This window comes from Lineus longissimus, chromosome 3, assembly GCF_910592395.1.
Source record: "Lineus longissimus chromosome 3, tnLinLong1.2, whole genome shotgun sequence".
In the NCBI taxonomy this organism is placed as follows: domain Eukaryota; kingdom Metazoa; phylum Nemertea; class Pilidiophora; order Heteronemertea; family Lineidae; genus Lineus; species Lineus longissimus.
The window spans coordinates 8,136,418-8,155,216 of record NC_088310.1 but is presented as its reverse complement, the minus strand read 5'-3'; the positions used below and the strand labels follow the sequence as shown (position 1 = coordinate 8,155,216).

The following is an 18,799-nucleotide window of genomic DNA, read 5'->3' as shown; positions in this document are numbered from 1 at the left end:
GTATGCAGGCACCCCCTCAGTGTACCTACACACAGAAAATTCAAAGTGTTTGTGCATGGCACTGTTCATGGACACGCGCAAAGTGCTGTACATCCATCAGCAATGCACAGCTCAAATGTCGTCCTTCTGTGCACAGATAATATTTTCTTGCTGATATGGGGAATATCCCGTGTGTTTAAACAATTGGTGACGATTACTTGACGACGGACCATATGAAGTGACGCAGCAACCAGTTTCAAACTTTTTCTGGGCTGCATATCCCTATCCCCTGAACGTTAGCAGACGCAAACAAAATGGGCCAAACAACGAAATCAGAGTCCAACGAATTGTGTCTTTACATGAACATTTATTATACAAACATGCTACATGAAAGGATGTGATCATTCAATATACAAAAGAACAAATTATGTCACAGCATCTTCAGCAAATTAATTAAGTGAGAACAGAACCAGATAGATGTATGTCCAGGACATCTACAATGTCATCTATTCTAGATCGTTTAGAGGTTTAAAGACCCTGATATCAAATGCAATCTTATATGTATTTCGCTTGCTGGAAAAACCCTAACCCTTGCAAGCATCACAGCTGATGATGATAAAAATGAGAAATTACATGTAAGGGCCATTTAAAAGAGAAGAGTTAATACAGACTGAGAGGTATAGACAACCTGATAAACATTTAAGGTTGCTTGCTCATAAACTCACACCAGTCCAGTTGAATATATGCAAGTTTTATTGTAGCTTGAGCTCAAAATCCACTGTCAGCATTTAAACATATCATCTTAGGTCCCATGCAGAAGGTTTCTCAAGAACACACACACATTGTACATATATTCGTAAGGTTCGCCTTAAAAAAACAAATTATCCTATAAGGAGATTCTGAAACTCATCATGAAATGCTACTTATGCAGCTACCAGTCCTATTGCATCAAAAACGAAACAGTAACATAACATCTGTCCCTAAACTCCAAAATAACACATAGCTACTTAGCAAATGATAGGCACCATTACGTACATATGCCATATACATGTATATTTATTTTAGAAATATAGGATGTCATAATGTCCTGGCCGATACAGCAACACTATCTTGGGCGGTGCGTCATCCAGAAAGTCATGTGTGGTCAACGTCGTGCCCATTCTGTCCATATAAACAACACGGATTGGCACTTCTACCATTTTTGTTAAGGCTGCGATATGGATGTGATCACTTTCACGATTCATTGGCTCAACTTCCTGCAATGAAAAGAAAACAAATGCAATTCTTAGGCTCCGACACAGAAATCAAGGGAGATACTGACGTAGGCATTGCAGTTAGTGCTGGGCCTATAATCATGAAGTGGTGGGTTCAACTCTTGAAGGGCTCATCTGTTTGACCTCTGTGTACTTGTGCAAGACACTTAACACTTGCATTGCTTCCCTCGACCCAGGAGTATAAGTTGGTACCAGCATCCTAGGGGGAGTGAAGCTCCTCGTCAATCAATGTTACGGAACCCAGGAGAGGCTCCGGCTCGAGCTACACAAGCCAGATCATTTTAAAGGATAAACTGTTGAGTAAACTGTATTTCAAAGACAAGATTTTGCTCTCCTTACCTGACTACAGAAGTCACTGACCATTTTACCATCTTCCATAAAACAGCTGAAAAACTCATGCTCTTTCTGTAAATAGGCGGATACAAAAAGCCTGAAAGAAAGAAAAAACAATAAAATAAAGATACAAAAGACAGGAGTGCTATCAATACGTAGTTTATAACCAGAGAACATATAAATATTTCCAATGTGACTTGCTATCCATTTTTATTGTGACAGGTCACATATTGGAAAACATTAAAAAAAACTTTAAGGACACCAGGCCAATAGGGAGCACTCAGTGGCAAATGGCCGCCATGCCTTCATTGTCAAGCCCTAGTTTTTGTCAGTCCTGACCACTGGGAGTAGATATTCAAGAAAAAGTTTGTTTTTTCAGAGTTGCAAGTCTTACCTGAGATAGACGACTAGATAGTCTGAATTTGCCTGGTCTCTGAATATTTCAAGGAGCTCCTCTACTGTGCAATGATTTTCAACCTTTTCTAACACTTCCATGAACTGAAAAGATAACAACACTGATCAAGAATGACAAAACAATAGAGCCAGCATTACAAATCTCATACTTGTTTTATATTCTAAGCTTAAAGTATTGTCAAAGACTTATTACAGTAGAATCTCCCTCAGTGGACAACTCTCTAAAAAGGACACCCTCTCTAATGTGGACACTAGTTTTGATCGGTAGTTGGTTGTTGCCATTCAATTAGACTACTTACATAATCGTGGAAATCTCCCACAGTAAACTGGGAATACCCCAGAGATATGAGATCATCTTTACATTGTGTTGCCCGTTGTTTGAACTTTTTACACTCTGCACTGTCTTCCAGTAACTGCTCCAGGTAGCGAAATCCAAATGCACGGAAAAAACAGTTTCCATCTCCTCGAGTTTTTCTGAAATCAGTGTATTTTGTTCGAAGCTCCTGAAATATAACTTAGAAAGTTGAAGCATTGATTCGTGGAAGCCCAGAACCATATGATTATGGAATGATTTGCTTCTCAATATCTTACTTGGCAGTGTTTTCTCACTTTTATTCACTGTACTGTACTTCCTTATAAACCTCAATTAGCTTTTCTTTTAAATATTTCACACTCTCAAGCCAGACAACCTGCTGCCATACCACCTCAACAGTATTTTCCATGGAATTTTTCTGTTTGATAGAAGGGTGGAAACTTAGGCTAATTTTAATTGAAAAAATTGGTGGAAGAGAGATGGCAGTGAGATTTAGGAGGGGTGCTCCAAGTGGCAAACCACTACAAAATCAGAATTTTAAGAGGGGGGAAAACATCCAAGAGGGGATGACTTAATCTGTCGAGCAAGCAGTATTTGAAAGAAGAAGAGCTCCCCAAATTTGAGCAGATACTTTTGGAGACTGCACAAAACCTGATCTTACGCGAACTTTCAGCAAATACGCCTCATCCGAACTGTATTGCTCCTCAAGGACACTGAAGTCCAACCTGTCACTAATCAGAGCCTGCGTCGTGGCAACCTGGAAAAATAAAAACATCAAATTTGAAATCATCCCTGGTTAGAGTCATTATGTAGTTGTCAATGTAAACCATCTTGCCCCCTTCCCCTGATCGGGCAATCGACTTTCAGTCCACACTCAGCATTTTTTCACAGGCCAGCATTGGGCACTAATTTACCAAAGACTTGAAATCGCCAGGGGCCTGCCACATTTTTGCAGTTTGCCATAAAATGCCTGCCAAAATTTGACGGTCTCTAGTATTAAAATGGTAATGTGAGAACTCCTCAACTCTATATTTCTACCTCTTTTTCAATGGCTCTTTCTTGTGCTCTGATGGCATCATCAATATTTGCCTCTGAAATGCAAAAAAACAAAATGATGGTTTTTCCTCTGGCACAGGACCATAGTAAGTTATAGTATTGTGGTTGAAGTTTACGAGGAAATGTTGAAAATATACGACACTATGGTCCTAGATACTGACGACGGCAACTGACCTCTAGTCCAACACAGCCTTTTCTTTCAAGGAGATATGCATTATAGATCATGTCAGTTATGCGCGAACCATACTATCTGCATGCCATATCGGCATATTTCACTATTTGGGGCCGAAGATGAGGTTGAGGTATTTAGTGTCGTATTCTGCTCTCCTGCTTCATGCAATGTCAAATTTGTCTCGAGTCATGACGGCTGAGTCTTGACGTCGTTTTCAGCCGTCATGACACACTTCACACCTATTTTCAGCATGAGAGTGGGGCGTTATTTGAATGTTGGTCTGATGGATTGTGGACATGGTTTGGGTTGTTATTGTATTTCCAGTTTATTTCCAAAGAAATGAAAAAAAGATCATGCATTTCCTTGTTATTTGTCATCTGGAGTGCGTTTTCGGCTCCGATTTTTGACTGATTTGCTACAGGAGATATAAGTGTTTACACTGGCTGCATTAGCAAGCGAATGAGATAATAATGAGGGATGTATTTAATGAAATTACCTTGGTCATAGTGCAGGCCTCTGTCGTCTTCCGCCATGATTGTTATTTTTATCGCGCTTGCGCAGAAGGGTGAATGGTAGCGATTTAATTGGTGGATATTTTTAGACGCACGAAACGACCGCCATGTTTGAAATCTTCGTCGAAAACGAAAAACAAAAAAATTCTTGATTTCACTTGAAAATATGACCAAGTCATGCGTTATCAAAGCCAAGACATGCGTCAAGAATAATCAAAAGTAATCATAGAATCAAACAGTGATAGAAAAAAAGGTGAATACATGCCTTAGATAATGTTTAAGCGAACTTTGTTTTTGGAGCGTCTGCTGTCAGTATGCAGTCGACGTGCATGCTTTGCATGCATTGTGCATTGTATGTACATCATATATGCATTAATGTGCATGACACAACACAAAATAAACATGTTTTATATTTTCATATCATAGCTTTCTTGCTAATGCTTGATAATGTAGATAATCATCAATCACAATCAACAATGGTCACCATCCTGCATCAATGCCAGGCAATGGCATCACCGGCAGCAAACAGGCCGCATCACTCAGCAACACAGCAGCATCACGAGTAGCATAGGCGTCACTGACATGCAGTAGCATCATCACGAGCAGCATCTACATTGCCAGTGTTTTTTGTATTTCATTAATTCCTAAATCATTGATTGGTAATTTCATTATTCCAGAAGCCATGGAAGGGCATAGAAGATTTACTACACAGGTCACCTGGAAGAAGGGTCCAATAGTCGCACAGCTTGTTACGCACATCCCTGATTGTGTGGTTCACCTCGATCATTCCAAGAAACTGCCACATTTTGACCGTTTTGATGGTGTGGTTTTCTTTGCTGATGTATCAGGTAAAGAAAGGTTATTCAACAAGTCAGTTCGTCAGTTCATGGTACATTGTTTGTTTTTGTCTGAGGTTTAGTGAGAAAGCTGTAGTGTAAGTGAAAGAAAAACCATACAAAAAATTCAAAATTCAAGATGTTATGATTAAAATCTATGATTTAGTCAACCTATTCTGTGGAAAACCCCAGTCAGTTGAAGAATTTAGACCATCAATACTGAAAAAGAAGGTTGGAAATTCCTCAAGATACAAGTCATACTGGTATGTATCTACTGACACTTTGTTTTCATACATAAGTGTAAGCAAGCAGTATCACTATAGTACTGAGAGCGCTGATACATGTTATATAGTGTGTTTATCATGATTAATATCACACTAAGTTTTCTCTCTTGAAGGTTTCACCTCACTTTGTGAGAAGTATACAATGAGTGGTGCCAAAAGTGGCATTGACCAGCTCACAAAGACTCTGAATGGTTATATCGGTGCTCTTGTTGATCGAATCCTCTCAGCTGATGGAGATGTCCTGGAATATGCAGGTAAATACTGGGAGTGGGAAGTTTGAATTTAGGATGCGTTTGGATTAAAAGTGCTGTCTGTTTTAGTTTGATATGAAAATTCACAAAAATCATTACTTGACAATGGGCAAAAATGCAACGCAAAATAGTTTTCAAGGACAGTCGAATATTTTCAGCTGAAGTCTCCAAGGAGCCCATAGAACCACAGTATACACATTACCGTGTAAGATAAAAGCGGTGAGGGTTTATTTCATTGTTCAGTTGACCTTCTTTCATTGAAACCTTTGGCAGATAAACTGTGGCCGATTTAGGAGTTTTATTTGATTCTTTACAGGTGATGCTATTCTTGCCATTTGGACTGTGAAAGATTTGGATCATCTGCCTGGGGCTATTTTCAGGGCCATCAAATGTGCACTCAGCATACAGAGGAATTTCAACGCATGGGAAACTGATGTTGGTGTCACACTTCGGGTCAAAATAGGTAAGCGAAAATGTCAAGGCCTCGTTCAAGCATCTTTGCAGACAAAGTGGTGGTGAAGCAGTCTCAAGTCATATACATGTAGGCCAAACGCAAATCTGGCACTGAGAGAGTTAATGATTCCAGTTGTTGAAAATTACTGATAATTTGATATGGGAGCCAACAATTTGCTTGCTGTTGGGCAATCATCCCATCTGCAAATGAAAAGTTTCCTACAAGCCAAGCTTTTTGAGAGAAAAATTGTCCAAGTACTGGAACCTCTCAAGGCTTGATAATTGAAATATATGTTTGCAGGTATCGCGGCTGGTGAGATATGTATCCAATATCAGGGTCATGATGAATTCCGTCACTACACAGCAACGGGGAAAGCCGTCGAGGATGTCAACACAGCTGAGACGTACTGTCAGTCCGGCTATATTGTTGTCTCACCGCATGCGTGGAGTTTGTGTACGGAGAAGATTACGAAAGATGTGATACATGAAACTGTTCAGGATGGCAGGCATGTCAGGGTAAGAAACTGACATTGTATTAACCCTCTTCTTGCATGCCAACTTACTGGCGATGTTCATCAATCCTAAAGTCTCCTTCTTTCAGGATAGATTGATAGTCACAGTAGATCAGCAAATAGTGCCTTTGTTAGTTTCTTCTGATCTCAGTCACTCTGGATTTAGACCTGTTCAGTAGCAGTGAACCACTTTTCTCTCACTTGTAGGTTTGGGAAGGTTTTGGTGGACATTCGTCAGGGTACAACATAAAAAGAACCATCAAGCCAAACGATGCTCAGAAAGAGGTCAAGAATAAGAATCTCGGTGAAAAACTGAAAAAGCTTCTTCAAGATGCAGATCAATATTCTGGCGCAGGTAGTTATTATCTCACTGAATTAATTCATTGATAAGAAACAGCCACAATAAAGTCAGTCTGCAAAGTACTTTATATGTTTTGTCACTGTCATGACAGTGACAAAACATATAAAGTACTTTGCAAGTACTTTATATGTTTTGTCACTGTCATGACAGTGACAAAACATATAAAGTACTTACTTTATATGTTTTGTCACTGTCATGACAGTGACAAAACATATAAAGTACTTTGCAAGTACAGCAGAACCTCTCTATTAAGAACACCCTCAGGACTGACAAGTGCTGTCCTTGATAGAAAGGTCAAACTGTATGGAACAGCCAATTTTGGGACCAAAACTACTGTACTTAATAGAGAGGTTGTCCTTCATTGATAGATGTTTGCTAAGGGAGGTTCCATTGTACGCACTAGTCCTTCTCAAGTCTATCTTTGCAGAAGGAGAGAGTCGGTAACTACTATATCCGCGGAAATAATTAAGACCGATCTATCTACTTTGTCTCTTCCCTTAGCTCTGCATTTTCAAGTTACATCATTACTGTACCCGACATAAGTTTTTGCGGTTGGTATTTGCCAGGCATTATAGGCCAATAGTTCACCAAGAATGCTAAGAAATGCATCTCCTTATCATGTTTTCTTTCAGGACTGTTGAATGCTCCTAGGTGTGAATATGGCAACAAGTGTAAGTTGAACAATTTTGATAGCATATCCCTTCCTACCTCATTTTCAATTCAAATATTGAGTCACTGCAGTCTGTACAGAACAATTTGGGATTAGCTGGCTGGAATGCCCTTTTAAACAACTTGGTCGAATTGAAAATTGAAACATCTATGCAAGGGATACGGTAGTACAACCGCTGCATACCTAGAGTCTGATTGCTTTGGCTTTCTGACAATTTGATTGTAGGCTAAATGTCCGTCTTACTACGAAAAGTCTTTCTCATAGATATTGTAAAGCATAGATCTTTCTTCCAGTGCGCCAGTCTCTGCTAGTGGCTGATGATGACGTGTTGAAGAGTAAACTCAAGTTGTACATTGTTAAACCTGTCATCAAGAAGGTAGGTCAATGATGGCTTAGGTTCAGAAAAAGGTCTATACTATAGGAACACCCTTAAACTGGTAAATTTTGTCCTTAACAGAGGCGTGTCCTTGGATGCCAAGTGTCCTCAGTTCAACACTATATTAAAAGTACCTCAACTCGTCCTCGTGTTTATTTGTTATTTTAGCTTGATGATGACCAGCCTCTTGAGTACTTGTCAGAGGTGAGAGAGGTGACTATCATGTTCACCAACCTCTCTCTGAATGACCGCATGACCCATGAGGAGATGTCAGTCGTCCTACAAGAGTCCTTTGAGATTGTCTATGGTCTCTGTGCGCCACTCAATGGATGTCTCAACAAAATATTTGCCTTTGACAAAGATGCAAAGGTTAGTTTGAGATTCTGTTCTGTGGTTTGAATCTGAGTTGATAAGGTATTTTCGAGAATAGTGCCATTGGACCATGAGTGCTTCAAGTAACTGGTGATATCACCCTTTGGATAGGCACTACCGGAGTAATTGTTAGTGTTGTACAAGTAGGGTTGTGTGTCTTACATAAGGACACAGAGAGAAAACCGCAGTTATCCTTCCGAGAGTCGAACCCATGACCTCCTGATTTTGTTGTTCATGTTCATAACCAACCCAAATGAACAAAACGTAAAATAGACAGATGACAGTTTGGTATTAAACGATTGTTTGGCCATATGATGTCTCACGATGAAAAATACCATTTCAGGCACTCAATTTTCTGACCATATTTGGTCTTCCTGGCTTCAAGCACGAGAACGACAGCCAACACGCCCTGCAAGCTGCCTCTCAAGTCCATGCAGCCTGTCTTCTAATGAACCATGTAGAGTAAGTCGATCAAATCACAAGAGGACTTGTCCTCTCAATCAACCAACACCAGCACTTGCACCGCCCTTCCAGTATGTGCACTTTTATGTTATCCTATTTTTCAGAGTCACGCCTGTGAGGCTGAAAACTCACTTCCTTGGCTCACTTGCTCAATTAGCATTAGAGACAAACGACGTCAGCATAGCTACTTGTATGCTTTCTCACCATCACATCTTTCCTCTCCGCACTCCTATCTTCATCCTATCCCAACTCCTTGCACTTTCCAGGGCTGTGTCTATAGGTGTAACAACAGGTGCCACATTTTGCGGTGTCATTGGTCACAAACATCGGCAAGAATACACAGGTAACTGACATTTTTAAAAGACTTAGACATCAAGCAGAGGTGCTGGTCTCAGAACCATACTGGTCATCATTTAAAGCCTTGGTATCAAAGTCCTGTTCAGTCGGAGTGATAGTCCTAGTCCTAGTCAATTATATACAGAAACTGGGAAAGGCCCAGGCTTTGATGAACCATTCCTCGGATTGGGCCAGAGCCCATGGCAGACCTAAGGGAGACTTTTGCTCAACTTTCCACAAAAGAGATGTCTACAAACCTCTCCGACCTTCCCAATTTAAGTTGACTACCAGGCATTAAAATGGTTGTCAGTGTTTAAATATATCATATTACTCACTGTAGTTAAACTGGGGGATGATCATAAGGTCAGGAAAATACCTGAGAGGGATATTGGATTTTCTTGTGATTTCAAATAGTTTATGTAATGATTTCCTTGCAGTGATTGGTCGTAAAGTGAACATGGCAGCCAGGTTCATGATGCACTACCCCAAGCGGGTGGTGTGTGACAAGGAAACGTTCTACAACGCCAAACTCAGCAAGTCTCAGTTCAATGAGATGGACGCAAAAACTCTGAAAGGTTTACAGAACGTGGGCACAGTACGCGAATACATTGGAAGTGGAGAGTAAGTTACGTCAAACTATTATAGGAGGAGAGTGGTTTCGGTTGTCTGACCCACAATCCTGGTATCGTGGGTTCATGCCCTTGCCATTTTGCTCTCGCAGGGATCAGGGATCAAGTTTTGTGCAATATAAGAAGCTCCTTAATATTCTGTGAAGACCTGCTTTAATGGTGTCAGTAAAAGTTTTTGTAATGACACAGGTCAGAATAGTGCTGACAATATTACTCCTTAGTCCTGAAATATTTTCAATAATTTTGACAGTTTCATAATTTCAAAATGCTGTCAGTTATTATGAATTAAAGAAGCTGCTTGGTAGAATAACTACAAGATATGATGAAAATGATGTTAATAAATACGGGTTGCAATGTTATACGAAGTCATTGAAGAGATTTTATGACGTCAAAACAAACTTGAACTTGATATCTACATGTACATGTATTCTATTTTAGTGTGGCAACAGGGAGTCAAAGGAAATACCGGAAGTTCTTCTACCCGCTGTTGAGCCGTAAGAAAGAGGTGCAGACTATCAGACGGCAGATCTTGTGGAAGCGAGATGGCGGTGATGAGGTGCCACCAGGCATGAGTGACATCATCATCATCGAGGGAGAAGCTGGTGTGGGAAAGACACGATTGCTTTGTGATATATTGTCATACGCTGACCAGGAGGAGAAGATCGGGTAATAAGAAAAGCCCAGTAAACGTATATTAGAAAACACTGTAAAAAGTGCCACTCTGGTCAATTCACGCCAACCTTTTACTAGTTTGGACACCCCTCTTGATTTGTTCTCTCAGCAGCTGCAGTGGTTGGGTACCTGATCCTGTTTGCCAGGCTTTCAGAACCGTATCTTTGATATCTGACGTTGAGCAATTGTCAACGAGCACTTTCAAAACTTGAAATATCCTCTTGATTTTTGTTTGCTCTTACAATTTTGTTGAAACACTTCCTGATTTTCAAAATTGCGATTTATTTCAGAGTTTTCTTCTGTCAGTGTACAATCAACAGCAAGAGGATCCCATACTTCACGGCGCGATCCTTGCTGGCCGAGATGTTGAAACTCGACATGACGGCGCACTACCAGGAGCGAGAACTTGTGCTGCTGGAGATGTTCTCGCATCAGGAAATCACGGATGCTCTCTTCTTGCTCAATGAGATTTTTCATGTCAAGTTCCCAGTTGTACAAGATACCGTCTACAATGAGAGGGAAAATGGCATATTAGACCTGATTGAGAGAATAGTATATGAGGTATTAGCAACTCTTAATTAGTTCCAATAATAGGTGTAGAATTATCTTTAGATTTGTGTTAAATTGAAAGAAATCTTGGCTGTATAAGTTGTTTACCAGGATTGTTTGTTGGTCCTTTCTTAATTGTTATGAAGGATTCCACTCAGTATGTTTTCATATTGTTTAGCCTGGTTAGCTGTTTATTGGAAGAATAATTTGATTTCCTGCTTTCAATACATGTGACACTACAAAAATTTCATCCTTCTACCATCTTCAGGCCAGCAGCAAGTACGGCTTCATGCTCTTCACTGTCGACGATGCGTTCTACATGGATAAGGAATCCTCAATGTTCCTCGTCCCCCTCTGTATGTCTGCGGTCTCCATGGTCATAATGACCAAGCGGCCATCCAAGGGAGCCAGCGATCCCTTCTTGGCAGAGTGTCTGCAGATCATGCCCAAGGAGGCGAGGAAAGTCAGCGTAATTAGCATTGGAGGACTGGAACCTGGTTGCCTCTCATCACTGGCCTGCCAGATGCTGGGAGTTAAAGGCATTCCCAGACTGCTAGCTGAGTAAGTGTTACTGTAAGCAAAAGGTCTGCTTATCACTTGCCGAAACCCAGACCCGCCAACTTGATTATCTGTATCTTTGTTACAGAATCCTGGTGACCAAAAGCAACGGCGTACCACAGTGGTGTGAAGAACTCCTACGCGAGATGATCTCCGACAGCCTGATTGAAATCGTTCCTGCAACGGAGCAGAATTTGAACAACAAGAATATGGTGATACCAAACAATGAGGATCTCTTGCTGAATGCCAATGCTGATTTGATCACCTCAAGTGCAGTTGGCAGCAAGGACAGTATTGCCATGAACACACCAAAAGTGTGTATTATCGATCCGCTGAACAATGAGAGAATCAAGGCGATACAGATACCAGAATCAGTCAAAGGTATAACTCCCAAAATCTATTCATGTTCGATCCAAGAAGAAACCTTTATTCCTTTGGAGCAATGTTCTACGAGAGTGCCATTTTATTTTAAATGGTCATCGGTGGCAGCTAGAGTTTACCTTAGAGACTTCAGACTAGTTCAGAAGACAGGTTTTACAGCTGAAACCAATTCAAATATCAAACTGTTTGATAGCTCCTTGGATTCTTCTTAAGTTGATTTGTCCTGTAGGCCTACTTAAAAGCTCAGTGCACTTGAATATACAAATGCCAAAACGACTACAACTTTAGTACATCTAGTACATCTTCTGATTACTCTCATTAACCAACTGTGCCCTCCCGTTAAGAGTCAGGCTCAGGTTTGAGCATATTTGACTCCATGTGAAATGTCCACATGCGGGCGATAAAACCTTGGCTTGAGTTGCTCCTTAAATTTGAATAGAAAGCTATATTACTTTATTACTTGCTTATGAAGATATCATTTCAATTTTCAGCATTGATTCTGGCAAGAATAGACCAGATGAACCCAACAGATCAGCTGACCGTCAAATGTGCGTCAATTCTCGGCGAATCGTTCCAGCCAGATTTACTCGAGGCTGTGATTCCGTCAAAGGAGAAGAAGGAAACTCAGTTGTCGGTGATACGTCTCATCAGAAATGGCGTGTTTGCCTGCGGTGCCAACGTCGACAAGAGCTTGAATGAGGAAAGAGGCTCAGGTCTACCCATGAAGAATCAGTGCTTTTGTACGCTCGATAAGAAAGCGCATGAAGATTTCTCACAGTGTAAAACGCTGGTGTTTGCCTCGGCGACAATGCAAGAGACGGCCTACGAGATCCTCCTGGAGGACCAGAGAATTCTCCTGCATCGACTGGCAGCCGTGTTCCTTGAGACCAAGGCGTTCAAGTGCAAGTACTGTGGCGGTGGCGATATCATGCCATACCGATCGAGGGCCCTGAGCGTGCCAATGGAAAGTGAAATGACAGATGAAGAAAAGGAGGAATTGTTCTCGGCGGATGTCGGTGTGTCTAGAACGCAACATGGCCAGAAGATGAAGAGTCGGGGTCGACTGATGTCCAGTTTGCATGGCGAGGGCTCATTTTCAAAACCAACTCCCACGTCCTCCCAGAAATGTAAGCCGCACATGTGTTTAACACCACATTACCTAAAACCATTACCTGAAACATTTTTCGTTCTCAGATGTCTCCTGAATGTTTAGTAAGTTCATATTATTGGCACTTCAGATGTCTCCTGAATGTTTAGTAAGTTCATATTATTGGCACTAGGTGGCAAATGGGCTGATGTGGGATTCTCCCTTGCCTAAAATATGTATCTTTGGAATCCCCTGACAAATCACGAGGTAGATACCCCCCCCCCCCCCACTGATTTTGAGCTGAGCAATACACATCCAGACCTCACAAACTTCAGCACCCAGGCATTACAGGTTGGCCTTTCCGGAGGATATTTAAACAAAAACCTGTGTTTGGGTTCCAGAGGCTATCCTTGGTGATTATACTGTAGTGTTTTCTTCTTTCAGTGTTCAGCAGCAGTCGTGTAGCACCTATCGAGGAGTCTGAAGAAGACGATGCTGTAGCACCATTGAAGCAAGAGAAAACAGGAAATACGCTTGGAGGGGACTTGAAAGGAGACAAGCAGCAATCAAGAAGGAAGTCGTGCATTCAAGATTTCTTAGGGTAATCTCTCAGTCTTTACTTCATAGGCATTATTCGTAGCTTGGAGTTCTTTCTACATTTGAAAGATATTGTGCAACCTCCTCATGTTGTGCAGATCAATCAATACCTTTGAAGAGTCTTAGGTTGTGTTTATACCAGAGAAGGCAAACATGGCATAGCGTGACTATAGTTAACTCAAATAAAGAGGACCCAGATGCAAATGTTCCATTTGTGGTAACAACAGATAATATCCTTTGATGACTATGTCACTCGACACCCTAGCTATAGATGTCACTGACACTTTAACTGTAGATTGTTCTTCCTATGGTAATCATCTCTTTAATAGGCCCAATGATCATACCATATTGACTGGGGTATGATAAATGATAATACCCTCCTTTTTTTTCATAGTCTGCCACATTCCAAGAGTGCAGAGAAAATAGTCGTCAGTGCCGAGGAAGAGAACAACCTGCTGAGTGACTTCGACCAACGCGAATGCAACTGTAGTTCTGTGCTAAGATATGTCTATCCCGAGCTGACGCGGCATTGGAAGTGTGCGGGAGATGCCAGGAATACAATCTATGCCCTGTGCCATGCTGCTGCTGCCGAGATCGGCGTCAATGAACTCACTCAGGTAAAGTGACCTACCGTGGTGTTGAGTAGGGTGACTTCATACTGGTTAACGTTAAGATGATCGACCCTCGGACACAAGCAAAGGGTCATGGGTTTAAACTCTGGAATGGTTTTTACTTTTACCTCCCAAATCAGGCAAGGGATTGCTGACCAACACGATCAAGCGAGAATTTGCCAAAGTGCACAATCGGGAATGAAATAGAACCAAATACCTCTCAGACTTGTTACTGGGGGCATTGGTTATCACTTTATGCCTTCATTGGATCACTGTATGATCAATTTTAACTTTGAATGTTTTTCCCTCAGGCACTTGCATACCTGGAGGAGGTGGAGAATATCATTGACATGCTGAAAGAGGGACAGAATCCATTTGAACGATATGTGTCGCAGGCTTTCAATCAAAACGTCTCCAAGAATGCCTATGCTGTATTCTACATGTTTAAAGGACAGGTGGGTACCAGGTTCATGATATGCTAGATAACGAATGCCCTGCAAATGAAATATTTTCATTGCTGCGACCTGCAACAATTATCGCTTTGATGGGGGCAATAGATTACTTGTCTGCTGGTTAATTATTAAATGTCAATACCAATACCAACTGTGAGGTATCTAAGTTCACAGTACCACTGAAACAGATGTGTTCAAATTTCAGGCACATGCTCAACTAGGAAAAGGTCTCCAAGCTGAACAGTGCCTTAGAAAGGCCTTGAAGCTGTGGAAGAAGTCTCAGCCATCCAATTCATTGTCCTGTTCCATCACCATAGCCATCGAGAAGTTCAGGCTAAGCAAGCACAGGAAAACCCCCAGTGACTCCAAGGTTCAGCCTGCTGACAGGTGAGAAATCCTTTCTTTTACTACATTATAAATGTAGGCTTAGCTCCTAAGTCATTTGAACTTCCTAACCTAAGTTCGGTTTGGGTTAGGTTAAAGCTATCTGGAGCCTATATTATATTATATATAATATAGTTCAGTTCAACATCAGATAACTTGCTGATAAGTCATCAAAGAACACTCTTTTTTGATATACGGTTACTGGCTGATAGATGTGAGAGCTAAATACTTTTTGGTCCTGAAGAGGGGGTCAATAGGCTCTCTGGGTCTCTGCAGAGCACCACTTTTTGTCAAAATCTGCATGAAAAACAAGTTTTTCTACGACCCTTTAATACCCAGCCTTCCCCCTTCACTTCCGCTTTAGACCAGCCTGGTTGTATCAAATTATTTTTCAGTCTTGCAAGTGATCAAATGGAACAAAGTGATGTTGTGAGATGCTTGCACGACCTCTACCAGATCCACATGATCCATCAGAACTTCAAGAGTGCATTCGCTGTAGCGCTGCAGCAGCTGAACATAGTAGAAAAGTCAGTCCATTCCTTATCATCAGTAAGTGTGATCATTCGAAAAATGTGAGGTTATCAGAATATAGCAGGTATGGAATACTGACCACACTCTCGCTATAACCTGTGTCATTTCTAAAAATAGATTGCGCAAAGAAGTGCACAACTGCACATGTCCTCATTGATTGCAACAATGAATCCCAATTTTCTCTGCCAATTGGTACAACATTAGTTGACAGGTCAGATTTTACAAGATATTCCACTTTTCTTTATGACTATGAGTAAAAATGCTGTACATCTTGGCTATGTTTTGTTACAGCTCGATCTAGCTGTTTACGTGAAACTCCCTGATCTAGCTATGCTGTGGTATCTCCATGGCATAGTCGAATCGGGAAGCTTTGAGGAAGAGTCGCCAGAATGGACAACAACTCGTCATTCAGGAATCCTCGCTTGACTGATCTCCACAGCTTTGATAATTCTCTTCCAGGTCGTGTCTGCATACACATGTATAATCGAAGTGAGCACGGCACTCGGCAAGAAAGAATTCGCCGCAACGTACCAGAACATTGCTCTTGACAGGTTTGTGTTTCTTTTCAAATTTTGTTATCATGAATTCGATCAGCAGTCAAATATTAGCTCTGTGACTTTTTTGGCTGTCTTTTAGTCTTCTCCACACCAAATTTTTCTGGTTTGGTGCTGTCTCATGTTTTGACACAGCTTGCATGAATTACAAATTCCCATGATTTTTGCAGCTACTATTATTGTGTTTATTAAAAATGTTATTATCGTGCTATCAAATTACGAAACGTTAAAAGTGTCAGTTCATCTTTTAACCACAATTCGCAATTTAAAAATCACAAAAAGATATCTTTTTAATTGAATAATGGAAAGAATTTTTGTGCTCCGCCAAAATAAAAATTTGGAAAATTACTTTCAGGCATTTTTGAAGGTTGCAAAAATTAAAAGGCATGACAATTTAGCGGTTCACAATGTCGAATAATTTCCTTCCAGGATCAATGATTCCATTGATGACCTAACTCCAGATGATGTTCTCTCCATCTCCTGCCTCCACTCGACAATGATGCAGGCGTACCTCAACAAGGGAAGACTTGTAGAAGCCTGTGATGCTGGTGAGACAAGATGTTGCTCTTTCTTCAGCCACTTTACGAGGACAGCCTTATATATATCAGTCCAGTAGGGAATTTCGTATGCAACAGCAACCCGAAATAACCGTCTTGTAACAATGTGATACTATGATGCATAGTGTTGAAACAGAATCATAAAATGCTTGATATGATGTTTTCAGGTCAGAATGTGATTCGGATTACCCAGCGTATCCACGCACCAGAAGTGGTGCTGCATGTCCTCCCCAGCCTGGCAGAAGCATTGTTGCTCAGGATGGAGTAAGTACATGACAGGAATCCTAAAATGCCCATAGAATTTTTCCCCAGTTTTGGAGTTGTTGATGGAAGTGTAGCTTTTGCCTCATCTTTAATTCTTTTAAACAAATACTCAGTCAGTATCTTCTCCTTGTCAGGAATGTTGGATGTGTTCGAGTGCTAAAGAACATCCAGTTGATAGCCGAGGAACTGAGGGATAAGATTGGTTTGACATGGTACTATGTGGGCTCCATGAGCCTTGTACTCCACACTGGTAAGTTTCAATCCATTTGCCTTACAGCTCTGTTTCCGAGGTTAAACAGTTATTTGGGGCAAAGTTTTCAATGTCAAGATGGCCTTGTGAGGGAGAATAAGTATTTCCATTCCAAAAGACGTTGAAAACTGGTGTGATATAACCAATGTTCCTCTCTGAAAGCATATCACCAGCAACATACTAGAAGGGATCACAACTGTCCAAAGACAACCTATAGCTTTTAGAGAGTAAAGATCATGAGGTCAGAAAAGGATATAAAAATGAGAAAAAGAATTGATATATGGGTATTTTTCAACTCTGTTTATCAAGATGTATGATTTTACAAGTTTTTTCTTTCTTGTTCAGGTCATATTTTAGAGGATCCTGAAGTTTGTAATGAATACTTCACTGAAACGTGGAGCCATCCATCACTCACACCTGAGAAGATCCTCAAGTTTCATGTTGCCATTGCAATGTGCCTATGGTAAAGAATTGTCGGACATTTTTCGAAAGTGTTTTTCAGATAGATTTGGCCTAAGGTTCTTGGCTGACCTCTTGTCACTAAACAGTAATAGTGGAGCACAAATTGTAATGTTACACAGCCCTGGTAAGCCGGTGTCATAGTTGACCGACTTTAGTTGCCACTGTGAAAGAGCATGTTGGGCCTACCCCAAGGATAACCTGCCGGTAGTGTTGTGCAACACCACAATCTTTTGGTAACTTTGATCTGGTCACATTCTTGAATTCATCTCGGTCAGGCAATGACACCAGTATAAAATTGATCACACGGCAGAGTTGGTATATTCTGGTTGAAATAAATGAACATAATTCTGCAGTTTATGCCACTATTCTACAATAGGTACACAAGAACTGGGAGTATCTTTAAGGCAGAGAGCTGGTATTCCAGAGCCGAGGAGGTTATGCCAACATTGGAGACATTCCGCACATTCATGGGGAGTCTGGCCTACTCGAAGGTCGTCGAGTGTCAGTTACTGCGGCTGAGTCAGTTCTCAACGAGCAGCAGTCGACCCGACTTGATTGAATGGAAGGTTCAGCTCAAGGACGTGAGTGTTCAAGCCGATGACCTCTGTTAGAGTTCCACATAGTTTTTCAGTAATGGGGTTTTCTCAGTTCTTATGCTTGAGGCTGCAAGACTTGCACCTCTGATTGTGTGTGTCTTGATTCATCTCTTTCATGTTTGGATTTTCTGAATAACCTAGCAACTTTCTGTGAATGAAGGTGGCCTGCTCCCCTCTTGCTCTGGCTCTGATTTGTAACTCAAATGTCCCTACGAACCCATATTGCGAGATAACTTCTGTGGTTTCCAGACCGACTCGACAACTTGCTGTGTTTCCCAGATCTACATGTATTTACTCATTATCCTCATTTTTGTTCGGCAGGTGATGAAGACCTTCATCAAGATCTGCAAGCATATTGAGGTCATCCAGCCGAGGAGACTCCTCCTGGAAGCTTTCGCTCACGGTATCAGTGGCAATGACAAAGCAATGAGGTCAAGCCTGGCGGCGTGCATAGCCAAGTCCGAGCAGCTGAGCGTAACCTTTGACAAAGCCTGGGCACAACACAATCAGAAGATGTGGGAGTCGGAAAATATTGTCCAAGTACCGTTTTGGAAGCGTCGATGGGGACGCGACCCGTCTCTCAATGAGATGCTGAAAGGTGCAGATGAAGAAACGGAGACAAATATGAATGTGCAGTTCACGTTGCCACTACCAGAGTGGTTCTCGCAGATGTGTCTCATTGGTAATATGGAAATGTAG

General features: G+C 41.2%; 2 protein-coding genes across 2 annotated transcripts in view; one reads left to right on the top strand and one right to left on the bottom strand.

The window, feature by feature from the left end:
* The window catches only part of LOC135484632 (adenylate cyclase type 10-like), a 23,612-nt gene extending 4,813 nt beyond the window's left edge, over positions 1 to 18,799 (top strand). The window contains exons 4-31 of the mRNA XM_064766266.1: positions 4,731 to 4,901; positions 5,287 to 5,427; positions 5,741 to 5,887; positions 6,179 to 6,393; positions 6,597 to 6,744; positions 7,383 to 7,421; positions 7,714 to 7,796; positions 7,965 to 8,165; positions 8,512 to 8,630; positions 8,897 to 8,973; positions 9,404 to 9,587; positions 10,034 to 10,261; positions 10,558 to 10,828; positions 11,085 to 11,377; positions 11,463 to 11,755; positions 12,247 to 12,882; positions 13,287 to 13,443; positions 13,834 to 14,056; positions 14,362 to 14,505; positions 14,708 to 14,889; positions 15,282 to 15,435; positions 15,877 to 15,968; positions 16,401 to 16,519; positions 16,696 to 16,792; positions 16,927 to 17,042; positions 17,388 to 17,505; positions 17,881 to 18,085; positions 18,422 to 18,799. Of these exons, the coding sequence (XP_064622336.1) occupies positions 4,731 to 4,901; positions 5,287 to 5,427; positions 5,741 to 5,887; positions 6,179 to 6,393; positions 6,597 to 6,744; positions 7,383 to 7,421; positions 7,714 to 7,796; positions 7,965 to 8,165; positions 8,512 to 8,630; positions 8,897 to 8,973; positions 9,404 to 9,587; positions 10,034 to 10,261; positions 10,558 to 10,828; positions 11,085 to 11,377; positions 11,463 to 11,755; positions 12,247 to 12,882; positions 13,287 to 13,443; positions 13,834 to 14,056; positions 14,362 to 14,505; positions 14,708 to 14,889; positions 15,282 to 15,435; positions 15,877 to 15,968; positions 16,401 to 16,519; positions 16,696 to 16,792; positions 16,927 to 17,042; positions 17,388 to 17,505; positions 17,881 to 18,085; positions 18,422 to 18,799 (5,231 nt within the window). The remainder of the gene's footprint in view (positions 1 to 4,730; positions 4,902 to 5,286; positions 5,428 to 5,740; positions 5,888 to 6,178; positions 6,394 to 6,596; positions 6,745 to 7,382; positions 7,422 to 7,713; positions 7,797 to 7,964; positions 8,166 to 8,511; positions 8,631 to 8,896; positions 8,974 to 9,403; positions 9,588 to 10,033; positions 10,262 to 10,557; positions 10,829 to 11,084; positions 11,378 to 11,462; positions 11,756 to 12,246; positions 12,883 to 13,286; positions 13,444 to 13,833; positions 14,057 to 14,361; positions 14,506 to 14,707; positions 14,890 to 15,281; positions 15,436 to 15,876; positions 15,969 to 16,400; positions 16,520 to 16,695; positions 16,793 to 16,926; positions 17,043 to 17,387; positions 17,506 to 17,880; positions 18,086 to 18,421) is intronic.
* On the bottom strand, positions 327 to 4,084 carry LOC135485650 (ubiquitin thioesterase OTUB1-like). Its single transcript, XM_064767941.1, has 7 exons — positions 4,038 to 4,084; positions 3,352 to 3,404; positions 2,975 to 3,070; positions 2,300 to 2,503; positions 1,981 to 2,084; positions 1,593 to 1,683; positions 327 to 1,235 (listed from the first exon to the last, which is right to left on the bottom strand). The coding sequence occupies exons 1-7, from the start codon at positions 4,072 to 4,074 to the stop codon at positions 1,041 to 1,043; spliced, it is 780 nt and encodes a 259-aa protein (XP_064624011.1). The 5' UTR covers positions 4,075 to 4,084; the 3' UTR covers positions 327 to 1,040.